Here is a 19,420-nt window from a genome sequence, read left to right as displayed (position 1 = left end):
CATTGTTTTAAGTGGAACATAGGATCAAGATTTAACCTTTTAATTAAACATTAGGGTAGCTTTAAAGAAAACACAAAAAAAGTTTTGTATATAGGTTCCCTCGATCTCCTTACTGAATAAATCAATAGATAGCAATAGGTACACATGTGAGTTCTAAGGATAAGCCCAATATAACTGCAATTTCTACAGTATCCTTCCTCTAATGAATATGCTGAATATTTCAGAAGGCAAAATAAAAAAAATAAAATAATAATTGTGGCCTGGATCCTGAATCTTGCTGTCCAAAAATGTTCCAGATGTGAAACAAGGATCTCATCTTTGTCATGGAAGCTCTTCAAAGGATTGGAGTAAATGATACATTTCTGGGTTTGTGTAGTAATGAACTACTATCCGTTTCTGCTGCTAACTTCTCTTAGGAGAAGATTCGGTAACTTTAGAGGTGCGAATCAGACAAGGCTTACCTGTAAACAAGAACTGTCATTTCTGTAATAAAGATCTTTGATAGCATATATGGAAACTTCACAGTAGGAGGAAAACTTTGTATTACCTTGATGGTGGATCCCATCATTGATGAAGGATGGTGATTGCTGGGTCAAAGTACGTAGAAATAAGATTTGAATGAGCTTCAGTATTAGTTCTGAAGCAGAGAGAAGTGGCTGTGGATACATATTTTGACTTGACGTTGTCTTTCCTCTAAATTTTCTACACATTTTAGTGTGAATAAATATATCACTCCATGAACTTTCATATAGATCTTCATTGAAAAGAATTTTTATAACAATTTTGTCTTTCAAGCACTAAAGTTTATGTTTTGCTTTAGTGTTTAAAGAGGGAGAAGTTGCAAGGTTCAAATTTATGTTGAAAATCATAAACTACATAATGACTAAACTAACAGGTAGATAATTGAATTAAACAATAAGCCCAAAACTGTTGAATTATTTATTAACCTCAATGAATCTAGCATTAAGATGAATTTTGGGGTTTCCAGAAGAGGTAGGAAAGATGCTGATGAATGTATCTGTGGAAGCTAGGTGCATCTTTGATTCATCTGGCATAAAATTCCTTCTTATCCTTACATTTGTTATTTTCAGCTTGTGATTATAAGAGTCCAGACATGCTAAGCCCATAACAGTAAGAGTTGTGGGTCTCTGAATCTGGGCCTGCTGGTACAGAATTAAATTATTCAGCTGGTAACATTTCTGGGTTTTCAGCTGCAGCCCAGACCACCAGGGTTCAACATAAATTCTCTTAATTCTACTTTTACCTAATGTCAGTAGTTTCTCTGAGTTTTACTATTCTGCTTACAAGCACAGTTCTGTTACACACGTGGAGATCCTTGAGATACAGGTTTGCTGCATATCCTTGAGATACATATTTTGCTGCATACAGGTGTATGCGTAAGTCAAACAGTGTTGTTCTTTGACCAGTTCTCTTTCCCTTATATTTTTTCTTAGCGTTATTACTTAGCACTTAGGACTTATGGTCAAGAACTTAATTATTTATAGTTTTGCTCCTATTCTTGTTGCAGTTGGAGATCAGTGGGTATAGGCTGAGTAAAGAATCAAATTAGCCGATGAAAGGTGGCACCTGCACTTTAAAGGATTTGAATGCTTAGATATCCTTTAGAGAACTGGGGAAAATGCTATTTCCTTTCATTTTCCCTTTTACTCAAAGGAGTTTGAGTTAAAGGGACACTGAAGACATAAAACTTGTAGTCAGACAAATGGTATAAAAATAGTGATATTTGAACATACAGCACATAATCACGTAATGTTTTAAAGCTCTGTTGTAATTGAGGTACTTTGACTTGGTGTATTTAATTAATCTTTTGTCCTTTGATAAATATTTGGCTGTTAGACAAGAACTTGGCCACCTGGAGTCTTTCAACTGTGGTACTAATTGACTGGAATCCAGCAGGTCACAATAACTGGCAGACAACAAAGTGACATCTGAATTCTGGCTTCTGAAACAAGTTAGTTTGTCTTTTCAGTTAAAAAATTTGCATATAGTCATACTTAAAGAGGAAATTGAATGCATATCATAGTATGAATTAAAAATCAGATTACCTGGTCCACAGACCATGTTTACTTTCTTGTAAAAAAAATTCCTATCCGTTGCTGAAATTTGTATACTGACCACCAAGAGTATTCATACAAGAGAGGATCATTGCAGAGACCAGATGTTTGGGGAAACATCCTGAAGGATGAGGAAAGGATGTCACTCATAAGAGAAAAATAAAGAGCATTCATAACTAATAATTGAACAAGCATTGATTGGAGTTCAACATGGTGATGAAAAGACCAAGTCTTCTCTTGAGACTCATTGACAATCTTAGGGAAAAGCAAAATTTCATCTGGTACTGGGAGCTTTGGAAAATAAATATAGTGGCTATTGTACTAAATTTCTATCATGCTGTACAAGATAGAATGAAAAAACAGATCTTTATTGATCAAGGATGAAAATGCTTTAATACATTATCTGTAAATGATAGAACCATTTGATTTAAGAGTGCTGCAGTGAAATGTATTGTGTTGCATTTCTGTTGATCATAGAAGAGAGACAAAATGATAATTTGATGTCATAGTGAGGAAGATTCTATTTCACTTTCTTGCTCCACATGTCAAACCCATTTAAGGAGAGTAACATAGTGTGAAAATAAGTGATAATTAAATAGTTGGTTTTTTTCATATTTGAAACCCAGAGATGTACGGTGGCATATATATGTCACACCTATGTAGAAGTAATAAAACAAAGCTGAACTGACAGTCATACATTAGCAAAACAGATTGACAAAGTAAAGCCTGCAGACTGTTTGTTGCGTTTATATTTTATAGAAAAAGAATTTAAAAAAAAATGGTGCTTGTTTTCATTTTCAATAACTGAGTAATGCCAAGAAAAAAAGGTATAAAAAATAACATTGGCAATTTTCTAAGGTAAGGTATCTTTATCAACAACACCCAAACACAAAATCTCCCATAGCATGTCTTTAGTAATAAATGAGTGTAAATCAAGTGTTAGTGCAATCATGCGGGTTGTTTATAATTGCCAGGTAATTTAGACATTAGCAACCAAGTAGCAGAAGGTGGTTTTGACATGTGGATATCTATCACAAATTATATTGCTATCTGTTATAACTGAAGTGCTCTGATTAATGTAGGGAGATGGTAGAAATTAAATGGGCTGTATTTAGACATTGATACAATAATAATAAAAAGCTCTGTATTTTTGCTCAGAAGAAGTATCTTGGCAAATAGCAGTGGAAAACAAAAACATTACTAAGATGTTTGTAGGCCAAGATTTGTTTCTAAATGTGACAAGTAAATCTTCTATAGACACTATGTGTCACAGAAGTTAGAGCCTTGTATTGAGTGTGTCAATACGTGCTGACTTCTCTGGTGAAAAACTAATGTAATTACTCTTCCTCCCTGGAGGTTACTCTCTTGACTGTAAAAAACTAGCTCTTTTAAATGTCTGTATGCATAGGGAAAAGTTTACCTTTTATGTGGTACCATAGTTTGACACAACAGGGAAAACATTTTCCCATGTTTATTTTTCATTCCATCTCTTTTCCTTTGTATTTGCCTTTTTCTGGTTTTATTTATTAATTTTTGTCATCTTTTCTTCAGTTGTAATTAATATTATCCCTCTATGCATTTTTTCATTTAATTCCATTTGCAAATGTCCATCCATCTTGATCATACCAAGGTATGTCATTAGAGTACAGACTAGCAGCTTGTTAAATTATAGTCTTCCTATGCTTTTTCCCTGAGACATTTTAATAAGAAGGTCATGGCACGTTTCACTTGCCCAATATCTATCTTTGCAATATCTATTTATCTATCTATCTATCTATCTATCTGTCTTTTATTTTTTAACTAAGTGGTCAGCTTTGGATAAAGACAGGCATCACTCACTTGTATCTTGTTAGAAAAGTACTACTAGGAATTAGCATTTTGGTGGCCTTTTTCTTTTCCTGCCCCCCCCCCACCCCCACCCCCACCCCCTGAGATATCAACTGAAGAGCAAAGGCAGCTAATTACAGTAGATTTTTTCATGCAGTGTTATGCTTGATGCTTGGTGTTCACCAAACAGTTCCTGAGTCGACAAGGACAGATACTATTTCAGATGTGTATTTTTGCATACTAAGAGCGATTTAGAATACCTAATTATAGAGAACAACCTTGGATTGAATGCTTGTGATTTTTCTTAAGGTTAAAGTAAGCAAAAGGGTAAATGAAACATGGTTAGTCTGAGAAAATAATACTGACAATGTCAGTCAGCTGATGAATTCAGTGGGTGAAACTAGGAGTATATGGAAATTTCACATCTCCTTAAAAAATGAAACCAGTCATGTGAAATTATGTTCTGAGTATGTTAACCTAGAGACTGGTTAGGATATTGATGTCCATAGTTTCTGATGGCTAGTGCCATTTGGAAAGGAGCTGGGTGATACAACACTGGTTTCTTTTTTGAAAAGAAGGGTGCCATGAACCCCTCAGGCAGCAGGTGCAATCCCCTCTACTGCCATAGGTCAAGGAGGCAGAAAGATCCACTGGCACCAGGCTGTTGCCACACAACAGGGCATTGCTTATTGCCCAGGTCTATCCTGAGCACCATATATGCTTCACCTCCTAGTAGAGGTAAGTGGAGAGATTTATCAAAAATGTGATGCATTGCATTTAACGATGCAAAATACTGGTACTTCTTATTCACACTTGTTTCGACAAATCCCTCAGTTCTCTTTGGTGTTTTCATAATTTGATGCTTTGGACATAAAAACGTATCATACTTTAAGTCAGGGTCTTAGAGAATCTTGTCTGCTTCAAATATACTTTCTGAAGGGTGTTCCGTTGCTGAAGGATATGTGTGCAATTTGTGATATTTTTTGTGCTGCAACTTCATAAAATAGCTTATGTTGGAACCTTCCCCTGTGGTAACTTGTTCAAGTGTTCAAACCTTGACTCATGTGGGGCTGGATTCTTGCACTGCATTTTATTGACTTGGATGAAGACGTATGTAATCTGCAGCAGAAAAATGTGGAAGACAGTTCTTTAAGAACTGTCTTTAACAAGAACTTTAAGACAGTTCTTTAAGAACCAGTTTAAGATTTGTTCAAGTTCTTTTCTTGCGTTCAGTGAGGGAAGGAACGTGATCTCCCTCAGCCTCTGAACTGAATCAAATGGCTCCTCTTGGTCTGCAGGTGCAAAAGAAAAGGAGAGCCACTTCCAGCCCTCAGTTCCTGGTTATCTTAATTGCAGTAGGAACAAGTTCACTGTGCTCCTAGAATGCAGGAGGTACTAATGAACAAGACCCTTTGACTGCTATGTATAGTGTGTATAGTGACTGCTGTAAGACTCTTGCTCTTCTTGTTGACCTTCTGAAATCCCAGCCTTTTTTATTTTCAGTTTTGGTCATTTAATCTCATGTGCATTAGTATTAGGCATTACCAGAAATAATTTTCTGATGAAAGCTTCTGGCCAGCTTCTTATCTCATGATCAGTCAAGGGTAGCTGCTGCCACACCTTGTCTGTTTACTGATTTGTGTTGAAGTTATTTCCAACTTCATGATTATTTCATTTGTCGTTTTGGCAAGGATTTCTAGGAACGTTTCACTTTTGCTAAGTATGATACAACAAAGTAAAATCTGGGTTTTTATGTGAGCTGTTAAAGGAATTTCACTTACGTCAGGTGTTTAGTATGTGCTGTTTTCTGACTGTAATCTGTGCACGTCTGTGCTGTGCTTCAAGGTTGATTCAGTGCTGGATTTTTTTTTTTTTTTTTAAATGTAATGGTGTATTTATTCCCCTTTTTAAAACGGTTTTGACCTTGTACATCTCTGCAATACAGATAAAGTAACCGAATGTTGTAACATGGAAGTTGTCCATGTAATTGCAGGTAGAAGCATCACTGTGAAACCCTTATGCTGTAACAGCAAGCATGCTATTGACTCATCTTGGCCTGCGATGGAAATTGCTCTGAGCCTCATTAAATTGTAATTAGCATTTTCAAATCAAAAGGATGGTGGATCACATTCTGATATATTTATCATGCTTATTAGCAGGTTACACTGAAAAAAACCCTGCTACACCGAGTCCAGTGAGACTGATGTGGAGTAAGATAGTGTAAGACAGGGGAGGGAGGGAACCTAACCCACCAGAGGTACCAGTGCAAGAGGCAGCTCTAAGTAACACAGTGGCAGGTCTGTGCCATGCACACATGTGGCATTGTACATTTCTGTTCAGAGGAAAAAATAGGGAAGAAGCAAATAACTTCCTAAGATGTTTAACTCCAAACCTGATTGCAGTGAAAGTACCAATGTGCAATTTTTATAGTCTTATGTGCTGCAAATCTATTCACAAAGTTATCTTAGTTGCAAAATAAGTAGCAGGGCATAAGTCAAGTAAAGCACCTGTATGCTATTCTTATGTAAGGTTACCCAACAGCCCACTAATAGAGAGGTTCCTTGGCCATTGCTGTGTACTCTTCTACCTACATATAAATACGGAAAATACGCAACTTCTAGGGTAATAAAACTATGTCACACTGGATTATGTAGTCTGTTTCCACAGAGGACAGTCAGAATGGCATGTTTGAAACGCTTCAGCATCCTCAGAAGCTTTGTTTGTGACAGTCAGTTGGTTTTGCGCAGCTGTGCTTTGCAATAGAGACCTTCAGTCTGTTTAGATTTACCTTGTCTGCAGGCTTCTTGCCCAGGGACCTTGTAGGTGATTTGACATGAATGTTGAACTTCTTCGTGAAGTTAAAATTTATTAGAATGGCAAGTTATTTATTTACAAAGAAGGGAGATAAATTTTTTTACATTTTCAAATACAGACTTAACTACCAATAATTTTATATGTGGTGTTTTAGTGGTATGATTCATTTATAAGAGGAGTTATGTGACTAACTGTTGAATATTTGAAAGTATGAAAAAATGAGATAAAATATGTAACAGCACAGAAAATAATTCCATGAATAATAAAAGTTAACTGTCAATTCATAATGACCTGTTTTCTCAGTATTATTTTAGGGCTAAAATCTGCTTTGGGTTGCTTCCAGGACTCAAATTCCCCACATCAAAGCTGTTCAGAAATTGCCAGTTTCTCTGAAAGTTGTTAGGATGCTATCCCCAGCAACTGATTTCCCTCTGTCCCTCCTTCCCGTAGAGGACAGGCTGTCCAAGTCCGAACTGGCCAAGAGGCAGGTTGTATGCTCTGCCGGTAGTAACATTATCTTCTTGGTATAAATAGTCATAAAACCATATGTATATGCTTGTATTTCTTTTAATAATTTAGACCCCGAACACAAGAAACTGTGAAATAGTTCTTGAATAATGTAACAATAGCCATGCTGTGGGAGACAGTGTTATCCTGGCTCTGGCCGTGCCCAGTAGCAGATAACTAGGAAAAGAGTGGATACGTTTACATATCTATACATACAAATACATTCATAGATAGATAGTTGTATCAGTTTAGATGTGTTATTGATACATAGAGATGTGATGTAGTAGATATGAATAATATAAACAATATATATTATTATATCTGTATTATGTTCATAATTTAGTTTTTATTAATAGTTATTATTATTTATATTTTATTATTATTTTAATTAAGGGTTGCATCTGCATCACAGTCTTTAATATTCCCAGCAGACTTTTCTTCTATGATTTGGCACTTTGAACCCAGCTGTTCTTTGGTATTGAAAACATTCTGGGTTCCACAGTAAAATTATGCTTGAAGCCCAGTAATTACACAGTGTGTTTATGTCTTCGTTAATTATGGGCATTGGAGTTTTTGATAATCAGTTAAAGCAAATGTTGCCTGTTCATGTTTCTGTCTTTCCATTTTCATGTTAAGGTGTTTAAATAAGTATATTGAGTCCATACATCAATTTTAATAATATTAATTCCTGCTCTTTAGATTTCCAGCAACTGACATTGCTAATTGAGATCATCTACATATCTGATAGCTCAGGCTGTAAAGTGATCTCTCTGAATATTTTGGTTTTACTTTGCTCAAGGGCCAAACCTCTGTATGTATAAATTTAGAAAACTCGGTCAGGGAGATCAAGAGCCCTAGTTATAGACATTAAATAATTCCTGCTGAGAAGTGTTAATTCTAAAAGGTGGATGCTACTTTCTTTCAAATAATCTGATTGGAAGGACATGAGAAGACATTTCCCTGATGCACAAAAATATGTATAGATGTTTGAGCATATATTTCTTTGGATATAACCTTTCAAATGTAAATTAATATTGAATGTGTGGAAGAAAATCTTTTTATTAGTGTTTAGCAAGCTTGTAGGAAAAATGTTCTTCAATAAAAATAGTTCCTCTTCACTTACAGTAAGAAAAGGAATCAATTATTCTTAACAATGTAGAGTACTTTGTAAAGATAAACTGTTAAAGTAGAAGCACACAGACATTCTTTAAGGACACATTTCAAAAGAGATTTTGCCATAACTTTTCTATTCTGTCCTTTCTTTGTATGAACAGTCACGCAAGTTCAATGTGAACTTGAACGAAGAATTCTATCTTCGATTTATACACAGTTATTTAGTGCAACATTTTGTGTTTTATGTTATGCTCTTCAGGATAAATCACCATGGGATACCTGAACTTGGGAATTACGATTGGATGTATTTATTTATCCAAAAGCTGTAGAGCCTCCACTCTGTCTCTCCACTTAGACCATTCAGTGCGTGAGCTAGTACTTTGCAGGGTGTGGGTGCTAGGAGTTTTCAGTCAGAGGGTCAGGAACTTATTGTAACTAAAGTGAAGGAGATACGTGCCATTGTGAAGAATGGATCGTGTAAAAAGCTGAGAGAGCTGTCGTCATGAAACAGATTTTGAAAATTAATCTTAGATGACAGATTATTAAAAGAAAGGATGTTAGAGTTCCAGAGTTCATTACACTGTCAGAAAATACAAAATATTTCTTTAGTCCAAGTGATGGAGGACAAAGGTTGCATGCTTTTAGCAGGGAGTTTCTCAGCTATGATCCCTGCTTGTAATTTTTAACCACAAAAGAGGAATCAATTTCATGGGTCCATAACTTCTATTATTTTGAGGTCAAAGCAGAGCTTCTCTGAACATTGACCCAGAATATCCAAAGTGTATTTTCCATGGATATAAACGAAGACATTCAAAACAGTATATATATAATGTTGTCTGGAAAGTATGAGCAATTATTAATTTATTACCAAAACTACAGTGGATAATATATCACAGAAGTAATATATGAATCGTAGAATACTTGTAGTACCAGTTTTCATAAGAAGCTGTGATGATACATTAATCTTTCACTCAAAATGTTGTTAAAAAAAAAACAAACCCAAAATAAACCAACAGTATTTAAGTGCTAACATTAATTTCTTACAGAACTTTTCAACTTTTACTGATGTGAGTCATATGAATATTGTAATGGTTTATTTATTTATTTATCCATAGTACAGTCAGTAACCATACTGAAGAGAAGCAGAGAAAGAGCAACTTGTGTACTCACAATCACAAAAAACTGTAAAAACAACTTCTTAGCTAGAATTTGAATGACATAACTTTTTTCATCTTTTAATTTTGTTTTCCAGAATGATAAATCCCCAGGGCGTTCAACAAGTCGATCAAGTAACATTTCAAAGGTATGTGAAATCTATTTCCTTTGTATAGAATTTAAAGGAAACTATGTTTATGAAATATAATATGTATGGAATTTAAAGAAAAATATCTTTATCAAATACATGCAGCACTTTGTTTAACCATATATGCATATTCTGATGTTTTCTTTATAAAGATCATATTTAAAGTTTTTGCTGCCCAATAATGGGGTTTCCATGTAAAAGCCATCTTAAAGTACAAATATTCAATTAGTCCTTACTGTAATATGTGTAATAATAATAAGTAAATAATAGTTGCACTTTTCTCACCTGCTTTCCAGAACTGCTTAACATTACATTAACACTTTGTCTTAAGATAGAATTGCTGCTTGATTTTTCTCCCCCTGCCCTACCCAAATACTAACAGCTGTAAGGTGTAAAGCTATAATGTGCCATAATTTCAGATGGAGTTCTGAATTCTTTTTACAGGGATTTATGGTTCACTGCAGCCAGGACTTTACACCTAGATGCTTTTTAGTTTCTAGGAAACAGAGAAAGGAAACTGTAGGGACAGGCAAAATGTGATTTGTACTGGAGTTCTTTGTTTTTAACCCCCCCTTTTTTGTATTTTTGGTTCAGATGTGGCTGAAATCTATGCCAAAAAGCCAGGGTATACAGTAGGTAAAAGCTAAAAACTCAATAATTGTTTGAATCCCAGCCTAAACATCTGCCATGTATTATGTTTGTATCTAAAGAATAATATTTTGCTTCCAGTGCAAGCACAGTATCCTTAGGCCCCTTCCCCACAATATTATTGCCTGTGGGGTGCACGCTGTAAAACTATTTTAGTCTCAGAGCTGTAAAAAAAAATAATTGTGATTTCTTAATTAAAGAAACTAGGTATATGTTAGATTCTGCTCTTTTACATTAAGAAGGAAAAAAAAAAAAAGAGAAGGGAAAAACATGTAGAATATAACCAGCCTGTTGTAGGATATGGCTTAACCTCTTTCTGACTTGTTGCCTGTTTTTACAAAGTATGTAGTTATATACTTACAAGCTTGATCACAGTGAATTGTATGTGTTAATTTCACTAGAAGTTTAAAGTGCATGTCTATCATTGTAATTACTGTAAATCTATGCGGATTTGATATTACTTTTTCTGCTTTAAGTCATTTGCATGGGTTGCATTGTGAAAAAGCATAAATATATTCACTGGCGTAAGACACATGGCAGTGACTAACATTTATTTTGAAGTAATTTCTGCAGAAATCGGTATAGGTGCTTATTAGAAAAGGGTGCTTGCATCTTTTTAAGTAGTACATTAATAAGCAAGGTTTTTGAACATGCACTTAATCTCTTTCTTATGTATAGCATCATTCATTCCTTGCGATCAGTCTTTCTATCTGAAACTACCTGCCAATGAAGCTTTTCAAATGCTGAAAGACACTTGATTGGAAAGCCAGTTTCCAGGTTATTGTCTGTTCCACAATACTTTTTTTGTAAAATGGGAGGGTATATATGTATGTATACATAGAAAAGCACATACCTAACTTTTCAGGTTAATATCGCATGGCACAAAGTAATAGTAACAACTATTGCACCTCAAAACGAGATTGGAAGCTTCTAGGTGATGTAAACTATAGGCCAAAGGTGAGAGTTGAGTTCTGTGCAGTGACGGATCTTGCACACAACAAAAATTTCAATTGACAGAAAAATTGGAAGGTCTTTATCTAGAAATATAAATTACAGTAATCAAAACATACTGGTTTTATTTTGTATCTTTTGCTGCTTTCATTTGCCTGTATGAAGAAGCTAAAAAGGGTCAGATAGAGAGTTGCATTTTAATAGTTACTGTGTATTGTATGTGCCACCCTTGGTTGTATATGAGGCTCCTGGTGCAGAGGAGGGTAGACGTTCCCTGATATCACTGGATTTTGTCCCACCCTATTTGTGAAATGGAATACAGCAAAGATGCTGCAAATACAGAGTCACATTTCGTAATGCTCTTCAGTTGTTTATGCAGAGAGGACACCTGAGGTTTGCAGTATATGCTTGGGCAATTTTGCGTACTAGGTACATTAACTCGGAATTACATGGTATTACAAATTAAACTCGATTGTTGAACATTGAATATGTCTTATCTAGACATACTGAGAAGGAATGGCTTTGGTTTGTTTGTTATTTACCAGATACTGGTTAGCATATACCTATCCAATCTATAGATTTTAAAACCAAGCATTCCCTAGAGGGGCAGGGTAAAATCAACACTTCAGTTTCACCACTTACTTTTGCTGTCTATTGAGAGCGCAGAAATTTAGCATGTTGCAAAGACTTTTCTTATATTACATATAAGTTTCTGGTAAGAATTTCACTGATAAACTATTTTAGGCAAATGAAAGGACAAAACTTACAATATTTAGATATGATTTCAATATGAAATTTTTGGTAAAGTCTACTGTAATACACATTACTAAGTGAAAACTGTGGCTGGCCAATAGTTTCTGTACATGTGCTATTATAAAATTAAGCCAACTGGAATATTTACAAATTATTTTCATCTAACTATGAATCAATTACTATTTGATTTGTGGGCAGGAGCACAGGAACAGTGAAAACTAAGTGTAGCAGGGCTATAGCTCCCACCATCCCTTGTCCCCGTAAGACACCGTGCTTTGCCCCTCCTGCCCTTGGCCCTCTTGTGCCATGCCCGCACCGTTTTGGTCGGCAGGCGGGAGGGAGAGAGAGCGTTTGCTCAGACTAATTTGCTGATCCATCTCTGTGTTCTTTTCCAGTTCATTACGGTGACCTTAAATATCCCATTTGTGAGGTAACCACTGAGTTAATGGCAGGTTTTTGAAAGTAATCTGGCATCCTTTTGTACTCTCGCTCTTCCGTACTCTGCCCAGCTCTGTCTGCCTGTTTCTGGTACTCCTGACTGACAGTCAGCTGTGGCTGCCTTCAGCGAGCATCCGTCAGGGACATTTGTTCATTCGCTTCAGCCTAAACATCTGCAAAACTGCCCTGGGACTCCAAGAGCAACTGCTTCAGTTGGTTTTCCAAGCAGAGACAGTTAGGAACACGTATCAGTGTCTGCTTTCTGCTGCACTTCTGGTAATAACCTGTAGAATCAAGAACTCATGAACAGGTCTCCGTGCCTTCTGCCCTGCCAGCATTAGGAGTAAGAGATCATATTTGGGATCTGTATTTCATATTATCTCGTAGTAACAAAGCGGAGCCCTAGTTACTAACTACGGCTTTCAAAACCTATCTACTGTAATACATATAAATAAAGACATAGAAGTATGGAAATGTGAGTTATGAACCAGCCTTGCTGGTTTTAAATAATTTTTTTTTTAACCCTTAGACTTTCTCTCCCACCCATTTCCCATGTTGCTGGTAGCAGAGGCAACCTTATTATTCTTTGTAAGAGATAGTCTTGTGTGGTGTTCTGGATTTCAGAATTAGAGTTATTTTATCTCCGCGTGTTTAAAATCTAAGTAAATCAAAAACTTGACCTTGTTCATTACCTTTTTTGCCACTGCTTAGTTCTGTGCGCTGTACATTTTTTTGGTAAAGTTGTTATGTCTTCCTAAATACGTGCGTAACTTAAGAGGAAAGCTAGTCTGAGAAGGATCTGGTGGATTAATTTCTTTCTCTTGTGGTTAACCAGTGGAACAAATCTTGTGTTTGAATTACAGTCCATAAAGGTTATGCTTATATGTGTTTCTGAGGCTGCCTGGTTATGTAAAAGTGCTTTCTGGAAGAAATGTTTCTAACACACTGTAATTATCTTTCTGCATGTTAATTATGATTCAAGAGCTCCTTAGAGAAAGATGCTCTCTCAGCAGTAAGATTTGAAATTCTCTGATGGGAACTTTGGGCTTATTTTTCAGTGCAGAGAAACTCAGACTTGGAGCAAATTCCCTGATTTTTGTTTTTGCTCAATTACTTTTCAACAGCCTGGAGCAGGTGTTAGAACACTTTTTATTTACAGGTCTCTGAAGCATCCATCTAATAAAACTCCGTTGAATTACATCAGGAAGAAGTGAGGTGATCGTTTTGGAATATTCTGTGTGATAACATTCATTGATCTAATTTAGAATGTGAAAAACAACAGAGAAAGGAAAGAAGGAAAGAATGAATTTTACTATATGTTTATGCAATTGCTACACTCATTTCTTAGGTTGGGCTCTTCTCAGTAAGATACAAATGAAACCCAAAAGGCACCAGCATGTCAAAGTAGTGCCCGCTAAAGTTTTAGATAAAAAAATTTATTGTTGCCAATTTATTGAGTGTTCATTTGAGCTACTTGGTTTGTGATTTTGAAATATATTTTGCAAACTGAGTATCAGTTTATGTAATATGTAATATAATATTTCATCCTTTTGAATTATAAATTTCCATTTAATCTTTTCCATTAAAATGGAATGTTCTTTCACATGGGTTTTGATATTCTCTAATTTTTCACCCTCTGTCAGTACGAGGTGAATGTATGAAGAGTCCTGTATCACAGTTTGGGTGATTTACACAACTTGCAGCAGAACTCACTATTACACACTATGCATTTTTAATGGATAAACATACCACCATGTCTTTGGCAGTGATACCAATAGAGAATGCATAATATCTTCTGTCTGAATTATTGTAAGCGCAAATGATAAGTTTTGTGGTGGAAAAAGAACTTAAATGTTCTTTCTAAAAATGTTCATATGATGGACTTTGATAGCCTGCAAGAAGATTGCAGCATCTCCAAGATACCTGTTGCATGACTGCATCCTAAAGAGCAATTGTGTGAGGCCTTGCCTTTTGCTGCAGAGGGCTGCACTACTACGAGCTGATCCACAGTTGTTATTCATCCTCTTTGCCAATTTCACACTAATCGTAAATGACAATTCTCTTCCAGATTGGTGTGGGGTTAAGGAACCATGTAGCTCCATCTTTTCCAAGTGTAGCTTCTGGATTACTGTAGCAAGCCGCTGAGAGAAAACTTAGAGCTTTCAAAAAAGAAAATAAACCAAGAAAAAAATAAGTCCTTGCTCTTGTAAAATGTAAAATGATAACCTTCAAAAGTGCTATTACAGTGAATAATACCATATATACAAAACTGGCATTAAAATATGAGTGTAAATGTTATGTTAGTCATCTGAATGATTCTTCTTGCTCATAAACAGAATCATTAATATCAAAGGTGAAGACTAACCTGGCACTTAACTCTCATTTACTGTAAAGAACAACAGCACAAAGTAAACAAGTTAGTGAAAAGTATTTTGTTCATCAAAGCCTAGAGCAGAGAAAGGCAAAAAACCTAGAACTAGATACAATGGCATAGTAACTACTGCAGCATGGTTTTTTCCTCTTAGATGTAAATATTTGATTCCTTTGTCTAGAGAACAATTTGTAGCTTGTCCATACAATTTATTCTTTATTTACAATAAGCTTAATAAAAGGCATGACTGGAATTTACCTAAGTCTGCCTGAAATTTGATCTTCTAAATAAAATTGCATTGAATACATCTCAGTTCCAGGGGACAACCATTACAAAATAATGTATTTTCAATTTATTCTTGGATACACTTCACCTGTTTTAATCTCGTGTTTTAATGAGAGGGAATACATGCAGAAATACGATTGTATGTATACAATAAAACGTACAATTATACAGATTCTATTTTATTAAATCCCAATTCTTACCAACATTGTATTCTGAGTGTACCTAAATGTGCCACATCATTGACACATGCAGACAAAAATTGCATATACGTTTGAAATGTGTTAAGTACCACAAACTTTATGTGTTTATACAAGCTTACTTTATGTGTAATTCCTATATATAATTTCCATTTCTGTAAAGACATTGTGTTATCACAGATTTCAATCCTATCCTGGGATATGCAATACCATACGGGAGTAGTAGCTTTGATTTGCTTTCAGTAAACACGGTATGAAAGTTATTGCAAATGCTTATTGTTTAGTTTTCAACAAGAATTATGATCTGTAACATACCTGCTCCCTGTGTACTCCTGGGAAATTTTATATGGCATTTATTTTTTCACTATGGCACTCAGAAGCACATTTCAGGTCTTTGTCCTAAAAAGAATTCAATTAAGCAAACTTTATTTCTACAGTGATACGAAGTTATTTTTTGCTGCAGTCTGAGGTTTATTGCACTTCATAAAAATAGGGTGTCTCCTGTTTTTTGTAATGATGCATTGTCAGGGTTTCACTGTCTTTTAGTTTAGTCATTTCAAAATTCTTTCTACAGCTCTTTTGCTCTGGCGCATTTAGGTTTCTCTCTTCCTTAGGGCTGGAATAAATAGATATCAAGTACACACCAGAGTAGAGTTGTTCAGATCTCATAATGATATCCTCACAGATAGGAATTTATCCAGTCTGTCTCCTGCATAGCCCATCAGACCAAGCGCAGAGTACGGTGAGTGTGTGCACTCGCATACACAGGCACTTCTGGGAGAGTGGCAGGAATGTCGTATGACTGAGAGCTCTTCAGTATATAGAAACACTCTGAGGCTTTAAGTCTGGCTGATAGAGGGATGTGTGGAAACAGATGTCCTCTTTGGAGGAGAAAGTCTCACTGATGTTCTCCGAATACTGATACTGACTACCCTTAGAACTGAAGTACTACAAAACCCAGTAACAAAGACGATGCATGTTTTGTGCTTTACCTTTCCTACAGGCTAAATTTGCATTTAGCTTCTTCCAGAGAGTCAAAAGCTGCTGGGCTCGGGGCTCTGCACATTTTGAATTAAGACCAGCACATCCTTTGTTTTAATCACCTACATCGGTGTATTTTTTCTAAGAACTGCAAAACATTTTTCTTAAGAAAGTGATAATTCCTAGGAAAATGCATCCTTGAAGAGGATCACGAATCAAAAATTGCTGCAGTACAAAGACTTGTGCAAAATGTAATTAATCTGCTAATTCAAAGCTTAGCTAGCAGTGCTTCTATGTTTATAGAAAGAGTGCATTTTTGAGTAGAACCTCTACCTTTAAAACAAAGATTAATATAGATCAGTAAGACAGCAGAAAAGAAATTATAAAGCTTACTGAATCTACAAAGCAAAGTTGTAATTACTTTTGTTGGTTTCATTTTTTAAATACTAGGATAGATTTGCCACTTGCAATTTTGATTTTACTTTAATGGAAAGTAAACCTGGTTTAGTGATTTACATTTCAAATCATTTTATAACAGGATCATACTGACTTTCAAAGGTGCTGAATGGTATTGTTCAGCTGAATTGTAAGGATATTTCCTCTCCTTCCTTCTATGTTACTTTTCCCTTTATTCCTTCTCTTCAGAGGCAGGTGGAAGGAGAAGGAGGAGGACAGGAGAGAAAGAAAAGGTTTAGGGAACAACTGTGCAAGGAATAATTTACCAAAAGAAAAAAAAAATCTGTGAAAGCAAATGCAACAGAAATTGAGTTACCAATTAATTTAACGGTAGCTGTAAAGCCATCAGTCAGACTATAACAACTTTGAAATCTGAGCACAAAGCAGGAACTCCATCATTAAGAATCAAAAAAAGAAAAGAAAAAAAACCAAACCAAGACCCCTCCCTCCCCCAAACCCATGTGCATAAGTGTCAGTTGCCAGCAAGACACACTTTGTAAGATATACCTGGTTTGGGTCATTTCCACCATGTTTTTGATCTTTTTTAGACCTGAGGAATTATCTGAATAAAAGATGGATGTTTTCCATAAAAAGTGGCATTGTTTACAAAGCAGAAATTTTCAGATGAAAATACACAGACTGGATCTCCTGCTGAGCTTGTTGCCGTGCAAACTGCTCTAATCTTCTAAGGTATCCATTCCTTGGTGTGCCATTATTTTAATAGCATAGAGTTTCAGCCTATTAATAGGATAGAGTTTCAGTCTATTCCTCATTTTGGAAATGAGCACCTCTTCTATGAAGACAGGCTGAGAGAGTCGGGGTTGTTCGGCCTGGAGAAGAGAAGGCTCTGGGGAGATCTAATTGCAGCTTACCAGTACCTGATGGGGCCTACAGGAAAGCTGGTGAGGGACTGTTTATCAGGGAGTGTAGTGACAGGACAAGGGGTAATGGGTTTAAGCTGAAGGAGTGTCGATTTAGATTAGATGTTAGGAAGAAATTCTTTACTGTGAGGCTGGTGAGGCACTGGAACAGGTTGCCCAGAGAGGTTGTGGCTGCCCCATCCCTGGAAGTGTTCAAGGCCAGGTTGGATGGGGCTTTAGGTAATGTGGTCTAGTGGAGGGTGTCCCTGCCCGCAGCAGGGGGGTTGGAACTAGATGATCTTTGAGGTCCCTTCCAACCCAAACCATTCTATGATTCTATGCCACTGGTCTTCCTTAGAAGTGTTCTTCCACATCAGAACAGAGGCATTAGAGGATTCATTAGCCTTTCTGGTGATATCTGTGAGGCCATTTTATATCAGCTGTCCATTACATCTGGTTCGTTATTTTAAAGCGTAACTCCATTCCTATATGAGTGCTGTGCACTTGTGGAACATGGTTGTACTCAGGATTTCTGCTAGGTCAAAACAGAGCCCTTCTGTCTTCTTAAGAAGAGCACAACTTGACTCATGTTCTTAGACTAGTTTCAACATGCAGTGTTAAGCAATAGATGGTCAGTGAGGACTCTCATTTTTTTGTTATCAGGAGAATTCTGTCAGACCCTGAACACAAAAGTAAAGGCAATCTTGATTTGAAATTCTTATTGTTTTCATCAGTTGAACGTCATTCTGTCCCCCATTTCTGTCTTTGCTGCAGTCTTTTAACATGGATACATACATGTGATATTGAAGTTCCATTGTGTCAGATATATTATAATCTCACTTGTCCTGAAAATTCTGTATTAACCAATATTCTTTTTAAAAAGCATTCTATCAACTCCTTTCGAACATATAAAAAGTAATTCTGCATAAGTGCCCTGTCATGCCTGTTAACTGAATTGCATATCCTTGACAAGAGAGTTCATCTAAACTGGCCAAGGCAGCAGGAGGTGGTGACTGGGGAACCTCTGTCTACTAAGAAAGATTTTGAAATGCCAAACCTAATCAGCTGGAGTTGGCATTATCCCTTAAACTTCTTCCTTGTGTCGATGGCATAGAGAAATGAGCTGCCTTGCTTATAAATGAATTGCCAGACAACTTTATTTTGAATTACCACTTTTAATTATGCTGCTGATATAATTTGCTATGATAAAATTAGTACAGTGCTTGTTTAGTTTTCCCAGTCCAATGAGCTGTACAATAGAGCTGTCTGAAGTAAACATTTGTTCAAGGCATACTGTTTTTTTAAAAAAATCATTATTCTGCCTGCCAAGTGGAATTGGAGTCCACAGCATCAATCTGATCCCTCTATTCAATAAATACAGTATCTCAAACTATTCAATGTGCTGAATAGTAATATAGCAATGTGATAGCAATTATAGCAATAAGATCTGTGTGCTTCAGACTTTTCCAACATCTGTTGCATATACATTCCCATAAGAGCTGGACTGATACGATGTGAGCAGAATATATTCAAATGATCATGTTTTGGCTTGTCAGAAATGCCTTTAAAAGAAACTTGATGCCACTTAAAAGATTTTGTATATTTTGCTAAAATTAGCAGTAAAGATGATTAAAAATAAAAGACGGCTTATACTATGAGCAGGGGTGATGGAGTTATTCAAGGCTGTGTTTTGTGGCAGCACAGTATTGCAGACACTCCAAGGTAGCATCGACTGAACGAACGTGGAACTCGTGCAGGGCTTGGTTGGGTTCATCAGCCCGCTCTGCCACTCAGAGGAAACAAGATGCTGTACTGATACAACTGCATCCTTCCTGGGATCT

General features: G+C 36.1%; 1 protein-coding gene across 2 annotated transcripts in view; it reads left to right on the top strand.

Annotated features, from left to right (window-relative positions):
- The window catches only part of MARCHF1 (membrane associated ring-CH-type finger 1), a 241,582-nt gene that overhangs the window by 181,212 nt on the left and 40,950 nt on the right, over positions 1 to 19,420 (top strand). For both annotated transcript variants that reach the window (XM_075751823.1, XM_075751824.1), the window contains one exon: positions 9,589 to 9,639. In XM_075751823.1, coding sequence (XP_075607938.1) covers positions 9,589 to 9,639 — 51 coding nt within the window. The remainder of the gene's footprint in view (positions 1 to 9,588; positions 9,640 to 19,420) is intronic.

The sequence above is a fragment of the Balearica regulorum genome, chromosome 4, assembly GCF_011004875.1.
Source record: "Balearica regulorum gibbericeps isolate bBalReg1 chromosome 4, bBalReg1.pri, whole genome shotgun sequence".
Classification (NCBI taxonomy): Eukaryota; Metazoa; Chordata; class Aves; order Gruiformes; family Gruidae; genus Balearica; species Balearica regulorum.
This window is presented reverse-complemented; position numbering and strand designations above follow the sequence as displayed.